General features: G+C 34.9%; 1 protein-coding gene across 16 annotated transcripts in view; it reads right to left on the bottom strand.

The window, feature by feature from the left end:
• The window catches only part of ZMYND11 (zinc finger MYND-type containing 11), a 135783-nt gene that overhangs the window by 69697 nt on the left and 53639 nt on the right, over window positions 1-12447 (bottom strand). For 13 of the 16 annotated variants that reach the window (XM_079914033.1, XM_079914031.1, XM_079914029.1 and 10 more), the window contains exon 2: window positions 10702-10836. In XM_079914033.1, the coding sequence (XP_079770159.1) occupies window positions 10702-10817 (116 nt within the window). In that variant the 5' untranslated portion in view covers window positions 10818-10836. Of the gene's footprint in view, window positions 1-1718; window positions 1836-2373; window positions 2488-8702; window positions 9837-10701; window positions 10837-12447 lie in introns of those variants that run through there. The other 3 variants (XM_079914025.1, XM_079914024.1, XM_079914026.1) reach the window with 3 other exon arrangements.

Consider the following 12447-nt stretch of genomic DNA (forward strand, 5'->3'; position numbering starts at 1 on the left):
AAAGTGGGGCTAAAATGAACGCCAGAGTTGCTGTTAGGCTGAAATGAGATAATATGGAAACACCGAGTAGACGACAATGTTTTTAAAACTTCAAAGTTTGCAAGGATACAAATATAAATTCATTAAATATCAAAAGGAAACATTTAATGGTTAGGAGCTTGGACTATGACATTAGATCTATATTCAAATTTCAGTTCTACCGCCAGAAACCTGTGTGGCTGTAGGCATTTTATTTCACCTGCCTAAACTTCATCATCTTCATCAACAAAATGAGGGTAATGACAATAGACCTCACGGAGTTCCAGTGTGAAAATTAAATGAGAAATCATATAGGGCATTGTGCTTGTCACAAAATAATGACTCGATGTTCTCAATTATTATAATCTTCTTTGAAACTACTTCTTCAGTTAATGCAACAGAATATTTATTATAATTAAGAAACCTTTTCTCAGCATCTTGTCCCAGCTACTATGCTTCATACTAAGATCCAAAGGTAGGAAAGATGCATGCCCTACCCTCAAGATGCTCACAAACAGCAAAGGAAGCAGAAATATTTTTTAAAGATCATAAAAGGCTATAACACATAATAAAAATTCAGCTTTATACATGTTACTATGTGAGCAAAGAGTAAGAGTAAAGGGATTGGTTATAGTGAGGAATAAATCAATATCTCAAAGGAAATCATGTTTGAGTTGGATCTTAAAAGAAAGGGGATGTTCTGTCCATTAATGAAGGAAAAATACAAAATAAAGAATCAAAATAATAGGGTTCTGAGGCAACTGAGAACAGTCTCATCAGATGGACTCTGAGTTGAGGGAGGCAGGTCATGGAAGGAAGGAAAGTTAGGGTCCGACTGTGAAAGGCTCAGCACAAACAGCTTGTTCAAGTATTTGCACTTTACGCACAATGGGGAAATCAAGAACATAATCAGACCTAAAATCTAGAAAACTGATAAAATGTGAGGCTTAGGTCAACTTAAAGGTGTCAGAAATGACTTCCTAGGAGATATGTCTTGAAAAAGGAGTCTGTCTAGTGGACAAGTCCAGGAGGACTGGCATCCCAGCCAAGTGTGGAACACAGCAGAGCTGAGGCCCTCAAGAGCCCAGTGTCTGCAGTACAGGTCATTCAGAGCAGGAAACAGCAAGAGGTGATGCAAATGAGGAAGGCCGAGGTATTGACACCCTGAACAAGGGATTGGGAAAGCATCGGCAACAGAAGAAGGCTTTCAGTTGTGGAACATCTGATAAGATAGTGTTTTTGAAAAACATCTCTGACACCAGTGACGGGAAGAGGAAACAGACTAGCAAGACCAGGAGACCAGAGGCCCCAATTAGGAACCTGCTGCCACTGCAAAGGCAGGAAATTATTCAAGGCTAAAACCCAGGCCAGGTAGGGAAGAGCAGACATTTAAGAGGACCATTCAATCTATCCAGTCTAGGATACTCCAAACACATTTACATTCCCCTCTAGCCACAGGATTAAAATCTCAATGCTGGCATTAGAGGCCCTCCTAGTTTGGGCCTCTCTGCCTTTTCATTCCCTTTCCCCCAAAACTCTACAGTCCCTCTGTTTTGACTCCCCTCTCTGCCTCACCAAATCCCATCCAACTTCCAAGGCCTGACCAATTCCATACCCTCCATAAGGCCTCCCTGACTCTCCCTCAGTGACTGCCCCCTCAAATAAGGTCTATCATGTTATTAATTAAACATTCCACTCACATGGGGCTGAGCTGTCTTCTGTCTGTGATACCTCTCCTATTATTTGGTACTATTGTTTTATTCTTTAATGGTTATTGACACTTTTCTGTGCCTTGTCTGTATGTTTCCATCACAGAACTGCAGAGAAATGTGAAACATGAAAACAGCTAGACAACAATCCAAGCCAAGGCGAGTGCCACTAGAAAAAACTCACTGTAGAATTGTGGATTATGGTTCTTCAGAATCAGTTACTTCTTCTGTAAGGCTGTTATTATGTAAAATAAAATAACAATGGTAACAGTGGTAAACTGTGCCTGCCAATCTGCTACCATAAGAAGATCTATAAGAAAGAATAAATCAATGTAGACTGAAATGAGAATGTAGTTATGAGAATGAAGAATTCTTGGAAGTACATATACAGCATAACATTAACTGCTAATTTTTTAAAACTAACTTTATTTTCAAAGAAGTAACTTAGGCAATGGCCATTTTCCTATTCTACAATAAATCTTATGAGGGAATAGAAATTGACAAAGACAAAATTATAACTTAACAAATAGTTCCTAGAAATCACGGGTTTCATAAAACTGAACTGTAATAAATAAATAAACAAATAAATAAATAATGTGTACCTAGTTGCAACTTCAAAGGCAACCTACACATGAAGAAGACTTACAGTTTGGGCTTATGTCTGTCTGTAGTGACAGGAAGAACTCCAGGAGAACTCAAATTTCAATGCCAAACATGTCACAAGAGGTCAGAGGTCACATTTTCTAACTGGGGTTTGACCCTAAAGTAAGCAATACATGTAATTAATTGATGCCCTAATCTGAAACATTAACTTGAATGGGACTAAGTCAACCAATCCAATGTTAGTCTAATCATGCTAGTCACAAACATGGTTACCTCTAGAAACACAAAATCAAAGTTGTTCAAGACAGGAAAGAAAGTTTCAACTGCTTTTTCCAACAGTAAACAAAAAAATTAATTTGACCTCTCCCAATGACACCAATAATGTTAGCCAATAATGCTGGCAGAGACTAATATAAAATCCATACTTATTTCAAAACTATGTCTTTAAATTATAACTATTACTTAGAATACTTATGAAACTCTAATGTTATATTATAATTATCCAAATTAGATATGAATTATTTGTTTGGATTAAAGAGGAAAAAATGACATGTAACTTATTTTTATTGGATATTAAAATATAGGTGACGTTTTAAAACATAACCTGACAATGAGTTATGAATCATATTGGGAATCTTAGGGATTCAAAGTTTAAATTTCATTTCTGTTACTGATTTCATTGTCATATGAATCTTCACCTCTTTGCTCCTTGATTTAAAAACTGTAAAACACGGGCTAACATCACGATTTTAAACATAAAAATATTTTATAAATATTTGTTTTATATAAGTGCTAAGCAATCAACTATTTCTAAGTTTTAATTTCATTACACCTATCCAAATGTCAAAAAATTGATGAATTCATATGTGCTACTTATAATTTAGCATTTATAGACCTTTAAAAGAGAAGCTACTCTTGCCTATGCTTATGTTCATCTAACCTAACGTATATTCTTTTTTATGATAAAATGAATCATTTGTTTCCATCTTATGATGACTAGAACATCACAAAACATCTTTCAGTTTCTAAAAATATAAAATGTTTTTTTATATTTTATAAAATTTTGGAGAGGCCAAAATTTATTTGTGCTTATTTAGTTTCCAAGTGCAGACATGTATGGAATTTTATATCATCATTAAATCAAATTTATAAACATGAGCTTTTAAATCAGAGGCATAGGTTACCCATTAATTTTAAACAATCAAACTTCATCCCATACATGTATTTTGATTTCAGATTGACTCTTTTTATAAAAACACATCCCCAAATAACAGAACTTGTCAAAGAAGTTTCTCTTAGTGATGTTTTTTAAATACTTGAAATATTCAGTAAATCTCAACAGTGATTCTCTAATTTACAGCACCTTTTCTACTCCTTTTTGAACAGAAAACTAGCAGGTTAAAAACAAAAAAAAAAAGAAAAGTAAAAAAAAGTGGTAAAAAAGACTCAGGACTCTTTTTCCAAGTGAGGTGTACTGACAACTAATAGGAGGCTACTGCTATGAACCCTGAAAGTTAGACATCATCATATTAGGTGGAAGAAACATTTGCAACACAGAAAAATTATCCTATTTTGTTAAAGAAATTGTTATTAGTCCCTAATTGTTCGATTAGCTTGGAGGACCTGAAGCTTCTACTCATGAAATTTCTTTTTAAATTTCAACACAAATTTAATATTTTAATGATCCTTTGAGGATGATACTGCTGTAGATTCTGATGTGTCTAGTGTTATATACAAAAATGAAAAATGTTCCTTGAATTTGCCTCTGCTAGAAGGAATTTTTACCACTTTTAGCTCCGCTTTAGGACTTCAGAAAATACACAGTACCTTTAACAACTTTTTTTTTTTGAGAAAAACGGCAAGACTGCTGTGAGCTGGGAAGATGGTAGAAGTAACATGGTTTTTAATGTCTCCCAAACCCTCTACATAAAGTTACTAGAAGAGTTAGCCAAAGCAAACAAACAACCCAACCCCTGCACAACATAAACAACAAAATTAAGTGATGAGAATCCCCATGAATCCCAAAGTCTTAGTAGGTGAGGACAAATCTCCAAGAGCTGCAATCGCAATTGGTATTGACACCTGTGCAGGAGAAAGCAAGGGACACAACAGACCACCTAATGGAAGTGAGTATAGGAGGATAAAACAACCAACAGGCAGTCACTGAAAAGCAAAGTGGGCCAATTTGAGAACAGCAGTTGAAACTGGGTAGGGTTTTACACACTTCCATTTGCAGGTAATTGATGGTAATTTGTGAATTCATGGTAAAGCCTTAAGGGGCTAGAACATAGTGAGACCTATGAACGCTCAAAATTAATAATCCAAAGCTCCCTTTCAGTACAGAGCTCCACAGTGTAGAGGAATTGCTAGTAATAAAAGTACCAAACACTACTGAAGTCTGGTCATAAAGATCTCCAATGTAAGGACAATGGGTACAAAAGAAATTACGATTCTGGAAGAAGGTACAGAAGAAGCAGGAAATCATGGTAAATATGAGGCCATATTGTTAAGCTCTTCATAAAAGTGACATAAGAAGATGCTTTAGAGCCATATCTAGAAAAACTATTCTCAACCACCTTTCCCTGACACAAGTTCTGGAAGCTTGATTTCACATGAAAGGACTGTGGTTGAAGAAGCAGGACATCCTTAAAATGAAAGCACGCCTGAGCGATGTGCCTATAACACAGATGAAAACTGTAACTACTATTTTAAAACACGTGAAAAGACGTTAAGAAGATGATGCTAAGATATAGGAAAGATATAAATCAGAATTAGAAAAACTCAGAAATGACTTAAACATGCGAAGTAAATGAAAAAATTCACTTCAGAAGTAAAAAGTCCAAAGTAAAAGGCACACAAGAGTGAGTACATAGCAGAAAAAGTCATAAGTAGAAGTTGTAAAGAAAGAAAATATTAAAAACCAAAAATATATAGTAGCTTTATTTATAACTGCCCAAACTGAAAATTACAAATATAGAAGATAGGAAAAGAAACCAACACAGTATAAGAGAAGGTCCCAATAAATGACAACTAAACAAGATAATAAAAGTCCATGGATGATATATATACAATTGACCCTTGAACAACACGGGGGTTAGAGTCCGCCTCACCCCCAACGCAGTCAAAAATCTCTGTCTCCCTTTACAGTCAGCCCTCTGTATGTGCGGTTCCACATCTGGATTCAGCCAACCATGAATCACGTAGTACTGTGGTGTGTATTTATTGAAAGAAATACGCATATAAGTGGACCTGTACGGTTCAACCCATGTTGCTCAAGGGTCAAACTGTTATCATTTTTAAAGTAAAATTTTCAATATTTCAAAAAAACATATTAAAGGGACACTGTATACCCAACAAAACAACCTAGAATGACCAACACTGAGACATGGTCAAGTTCCTAGACTTCAAAGAAAAAAAAATCTTTGTGAACCTAGGCAAAAAGACAAAGTCACAACAGAAAGAAAATCAACTTGTCAACAGATTTTTTGATGGCAACGCTTTAAGCCAGAATAGATAACATATATAAGAACCTCAGAGAAAGAAAATAAAAGCTAAGGAGTTTATATCCAACCAAATTCCCTTTTAAGTAAAAAGGCTGCAGACCAACTGTTATTATAACCTGCAAGAACTCAAATATTTGTCCCCAGGAAGTCTTGCTTATGAATCTACTAGATGGAGCTGCCACTATGTAAAACTATGAAGCTTCCTCAGAAAATTAAAAATAGAACTACCATATGATCCAGCAATTCCACTCCTGAGTACTTATCCAAAGAAAATGAAATCACTATCTTAAAAAGATATCTGCGGGGCTTCCCTGGTGGCGCAGTGGTTGAGAGTCCACCTGCCGATGCAGGGGACGCAGGTTCGTGCCCCGGTCCAGGAAGATCCCACAAGCCGCGGAGCGGCTGGGCTCGTGAGCCATGGCCGCTGGGCCTGTGCGTCCGGAGCCTGTGCTCCACAACAGAAGAGGCCACAACAGTGAGAGGCCCGCGTACCGCAAAAAAAAAAAAAAAAAAAAAAAAAAGATATCTGCACCCTCATGTTCATAGCAGCACTATTTACAACAGCCAAGACATGGAAACAACCAAAGTGTCCATCCACAGACAAATGGATAGAGAAAATATGGTATACATGCACAGTGGAATATTATTCAGCCATAAAAAGAAGGAAATCCCATCATTTTGTGACAACATGGATCAATCTTAAAGGCATTATGCTATGTGAAATAAGTCAGACAGAGAAAGATAAATACTATATGATCTCACGTATATGTGGATTCTTAAAAAACTAAACTCATGGATACAGAGAACAGACTGTTGGTTGCCAGAGGCAGGGGCTGGGGGTGGGCAAAATGAGTGAAGGTGGACAAAAGGCACAAACTTCCAGTTATAAGATAAATAAGTTCTGGGTGTGTAATGTACAGCATGGTTAACAGTACAAAATTGTTAAGAGAGTATAAAAAGTTCTCTTCACAAGAAAAAAAATTTCATAACTAGGAGAGGTGATGGATGTTAACTATATTTACTGTGGTAATCATTTCACAATATAAACATATATCAAATCATTATGTTGTACATCTTGAACTAATACAATGTTATATGTCAACTGTATCTCAATAAAACTGCAGGGGTGGGGCAGTGAAAAACTTCTTTTAAAGAATGTACTAGAGAATGAACTTTAGATATCAGTGGTGAGCATGAAATACACACTTACTTGGAGAAGTAAGACTAAATGGCAGTTGTAAGGAAGAAAGTATAATACATAATTGCTATTTTCTGTGACAGTTTAGAATTTGCACAACTGTTTAAAGATGGGCAAGACAACTTATATGGTTTCCATGAAATGTATTATTAGTTAAGTGTTGATGCTATTATTCTCAGACAGCCTGGGATGAAACAATTGAGTAACTACATGATATTCTAAAATGTTATTATCCATGATGTCCTAAAGAATCATGACTCTTACTGTGTAAGAAAGGAGTTAAAGATTTTAGATAGCTCAGTAAAAACCAGTAGCCATAAATTCAAGGGGAAAATATCATTATGAATTCATAATGTAGTTTTTTTCTTTTACAATTATATGTATTTCCTAACTCGTCCACTAAAAGACCTAGAAAGAGAGACCAACCTGGCAGCAATGAGCACACTGAAGGCCAAAAAATGCTCTTGAAACATAATTTCTAACTGCGAGAAACCAGAGACCCTTGGAGAAATCAGTGGTTCCAGGACTGGAGCAGGGTGTATCCTAGATGAGCCTGAAAAAATTCTGTCATGTCAGAAAACAGAGAGGAACTTCAGGGGCCAACGTGAAGAGGCTCCAAATTGTCAAAGAAGGGAAAAGTTAAGCATCAATAGGGATTATATCAGAAACAGACTGATATATATCAAATGGATTGAAACGCATGAATTCCAAATGACCAAAAAAAAAACCTAATTGGTTGCCATTAGAGGATGCTATTGTGAAAACTGGTAAATAAAAGAATCAGTTATTCTACCTTTCTGATATGAACGATAACACATGATAACCATATACTACATGATGGGAAGTTTATGTCCTTATAGAATTATTCCAGTTAAAAAAGAAAAGATAAAACTAGATTATCACTATTTTGCAATCCTTAATGAATTATTGGATCTAGCCACTGCATACCAGGCTTAGTACTAACCTCACCAGATGAAATACATTATGGCCTCCTGAGGGCAGAACACATCACCACCTATGAAGAAGTCTCACCCCCACCCCCAAGCCTTAGGATCAACTATTAATTTCCATGAGATGCAAAGGAATGAGCAGCAGGTTAAAGTACACCACAGGGATGAAACCAGTGAAGGCAGGCTATAGGAAACAACAGAGCAAATGAACCAGGTCCTTAGATAAATAAATTGCAAAGGAAAACAACAAAAAAAGATGAATGAGAAACCTATAGATTAAAAGTGACTTAAAAGACATTTTAAATAAAAACAAGCAGAACTAAAACATTATACAGAGGTAAAGTATGGTGTTTAGGATGTGCCAGGCTTCAAAATATAAAGAGCCATGACCCCAAAGCCCAAAACTTAATGCGTGACTGAAGCTGTACAGTTTGTATTTTTATGGAGTCACTCACCAGTCAAATATAGAATGAAACTTAATGACTACATATACATTCTTCACATCAACTCTACTAAAGCCTTCAGTAACTTAAGATATTTGGATAAAGATTAAAGATACCTCTATGTTCAGACTTAGTTGTAACTAAGCAGAGTACCTTGATTTAAAATTAATCTAAAGCTTGAAAAGTATTTACCTATTTAGAATACAGAATAAGATTATTAGACTTTAAAGCAAAAGATCTGACTTCCTGTCATGGTCCAATTCTTCTTCCTAACTTACCTTGGCAAGGGTTACGAGCAAGGAAATTAACAATGCTGAGAAGCCAAGGCACTGGGCTAGGCAATTATCTAGACAGCTCCTTCCCAGGGCTGACGGTCTGGCAGGGAAATAATTACACATGTGACTAGTGTTATGAAAGAAGTACAAGATGCTCTAAATGCACCCCCGTAATAAAAAGGAATATGACATACTCTCAGATGAGATGAGGCAGAAGAAACACTGGGAACCACTCAAACACTTACCCTCTGATTTTCTCAGTATTTTTTTCATCTTTAGATAAGACTGATGAAACAATGACTATTTGGCAGGTAAATGAATTTATTCATATCTATCTTAAGATCTATGGATGGACCTTAGGACAGAAAGGTAAATAAGCCTTGGCACCCTTAAGGTTGTACTGATGAGGAAAGGAGGAGAGAGAATGTTTATGGACAATCCATTGTGCACAACGAGAAGAGGTGTGCAGTGCTGTCAACAGCCTCTGCATCGCTCACAATTTAACATGTATACACATGTACACACGTTACAGTCATCCAAACACTACTCTGACACCCATATCAGCAACCTTGTCAGCCAAACTCTATACATGTCACCTGGAGATTCCCACAGCTTCCTAGAGAATGTCCCTAGAGCTTTCAGAGAAAGATGCCATGCATTAATAAGAAGTAATAGCCTGTAAAGTTGAAATAGCTCAGTCAAGATTAAATGACTTTAATTTAAAAAATTAAATCCAAAGATTTCTACATTCTTCTGTAAGTAATTTTTGATATACATAAACTATGGGTTTTTTAAAAATCCCAACCACAGGAAAATCCTTAAGGCTTTTTTTCCTTTGAGGTTGTTAAAAAAAACTTTTATTCCAATATCACCAATATTAAAAGTAATTTAATTATTATGTACTATTTATTTTATTCTTATTTTCCACATAGCTGTTACCTATTTTTTTCCCTTCTATTCACCTATAGGAGCTAGGAGTTGTACATGGACAACTTTAAAATATTCAAAGGGTTAAATATAGAGTTAAAGCAATATACAGCATCATCTTTCTTTCTCATGTCCCTTCCCTCTCAAGTAACCTTTATAATCTTCTCCACTAGAATATGGCTAAGTGACAAAAATCTGATAGTTAACTTTGTTACTTATTAATAACGACAAAAATAAGCACTTAATTAAATGGGCTTTCGTAAATCATCTGTTTTCCATTTTTATAGGTAGCATCTAAAGAATGTGTTGGAGAATAAGTATAAAGAAATTCTATTTAAATTACGAAAAAATATCAAACATTTTAAAAGATTAACTTTATTCCTTTAAAAATACCAAACACAACAAAATCAAGTTCTATTTGAAGACTCCCTTATAATTAGTACATAACATGTAAATAGAGTATTCATACAGTAGTCTGATTTTTTTCTATTCTGAATCTTGGACTGCCAAGATAAACAGCATTGGAAAATTAAGAACTTTCTTCTGTCAACTGAAGATATATTTACTCTAACTTCTAAAATATAAAATGAAATTGTTAAAAATTCTTGGTTAGTGTGCTACAAACTAGTAAGATGTTACTATACCTACACCAAGCTATATGGTAGCATATATTATTCATACATTAAAATGAATAATGAACAGTAGACTTTTAGATAGCTTACATAAAAGCAAGTGATTAACTAAAAGCCTTTTTAACAAAAGACTTAAATAAGGACTTGTTTTCAAGAGCTAAAAAATTTTTGAGAAGTATAAATCTATTAGTGTACTATTGGAAATAGTACACATTGATACTTTACTTATCTAATATTCATTTATACAACCTCTAAACACAAGTTGCTTGTGTATGTTTCAGTATTTATTTCCCTAACAACTTTATACTCCTGTAAGGCAAAGTATCTAGTACTTTGTAATATATGTTAATTAACATAATAAATAAATAAATAATCTTTGGACCTTTTCTCCCAAAGTCTTATATAAAATTTTACATAGACTTTTTTTGTTTAAAATTACTTACTTTGTAATACGGTCAATGTTGGCAATTTGCTTCTGATTCCGTATAATCTCAATGGCTGCCCAAAGATGCTGGATAGCTTTTGTGTCCGCCTGCCGTCTTTTTGTTAAGCGTGCCATGACCTGTTTACTCCTTCAGCTGTAGCAATATACAAAAACATAAGGGAAAAGCACGGGTTACAAAATGAATTATCATCAATATAAGTAACACTCTCAGCACCTCAATATATAGTATGGCCAACTTTTTATTTTATTTTCTACCATCCACATCACCAATTACTCCATAAAACTTTTCATTTCATTACTTCACAAAGAATGACACTACAAGACCAACAGTAAAAAAGGTCTTCCCAAGAAGAATGAGTGGCCATCTTATACCAATATGTCAAAGAAATATACATTTAAAATTTATTATAAAGCAAAAGTGTTACTATATAAAATTTCATTTTTGATATTACATTGTGTGTAATTTGACAGATCAATGCAAAATGGAAATTAAATGTCCGAATTAGAAGTACTTTAGTTTATTATACTCATGGTTTAAATATTTTAATTCAATATAGACATACTGATAATGAAAACAACATTCCTTTTTTTAAAAAATAAAACCATAAACAGAAAATATAGAATAGTTGTTTCTGGCTGAGGTGTGAAAGGCTGGGGGTTGGTATACCAGAGGATGACATGGATGGACCCACATTATTAGAAATGTTCAGATGCTTGGATGAGGTGTTGGTCATTCATTATGTTATTAGGAAACAACATTGCTAATTTATTCAAATTTCAATATTCTGAATAGACTGAGGAAAATGGCCACCAGCTGTGTCCTTGCAAGACTGGGGGAAAACACGGAGTCGCAGCCTGAATGTCTGATGAGAGATGGTACTGTAAGAAGAGGCCACACGCCTGGACTCTCCACTGGGCACAGAGGGACCTGTTAGGCACCGAGACACCTGACCCCTAAATCATACAGGTTATGATGTTGAGGCCCTTAGGCATAGGTAAACATCAAAGTTTTGGGGATGGCTGAAATCTCCTTGACCTGACCTTTCCTATCTTTTAAGAGGAGAGAATAAAAAGGAAAATTCATTCTTAGCACTTCATTGTATTCCATGACTGGCCAGGAGAGCCTCATGAATCTTTTTCTCCACCTCTACATTTCTTTTCACAGCTAAGTCAATTCTCCCTCTTTCTCCAAAAAACCCAAATAAAACCAGCAGTTGCCATTAAAGCTTAACTAGAGACTCTCTTCTGGTGAGTCTAGGATCAGTTAGGCTCCTGAAATAAGAAAGTGCTTTTCAGAATTACAAAACAATTAAGAATCAAAAACAACAGCAGCATTCAAGTTTTAAAGAAAACTTAAGGAAAATTAGTTGGTTCAGTATAGACTTCAATATAAAATTAAGAGATTTTTTAAATTATAATTATTATTTATGAATGTCTCTGTTCTAGAAAGTAACCACTTTAAAATGTACAGAAACTTCTCAGTTTAAGTGCACTTGTATAGGAGTGTCAACTTTCCAAATCTGATAAGCAATATGGTATGGAATTTATTGGTAAGAATATAAAATGTTAGAAAGTGACATCTAATGGTGAACTGTAAAAATACAACTTGTCAGATTATACAAATACTCAGATAAAAGAACAAAATTTCAGTCATTCTTGCACACTTAAAAAAATGTTGCCTATTTTGTGTAAGGCAATAGCTAAACACAATGAAGTATTTTAAAATGTATGAACTCTAGTCCTT

This window comes from Stenella coeruleoalba (genome assembly GCF_951394435.1).
Source record: "Stenella coeruleoalba genome assembly, chromosome: 2".
Classification (NCBI taxonomy): domain Eukaryota; kingdom Metazoa; phylum Chordata; class Mammalia; order Artiodactyla; family Delphinidae; genus Stenella; species Stenella coeruleoalba.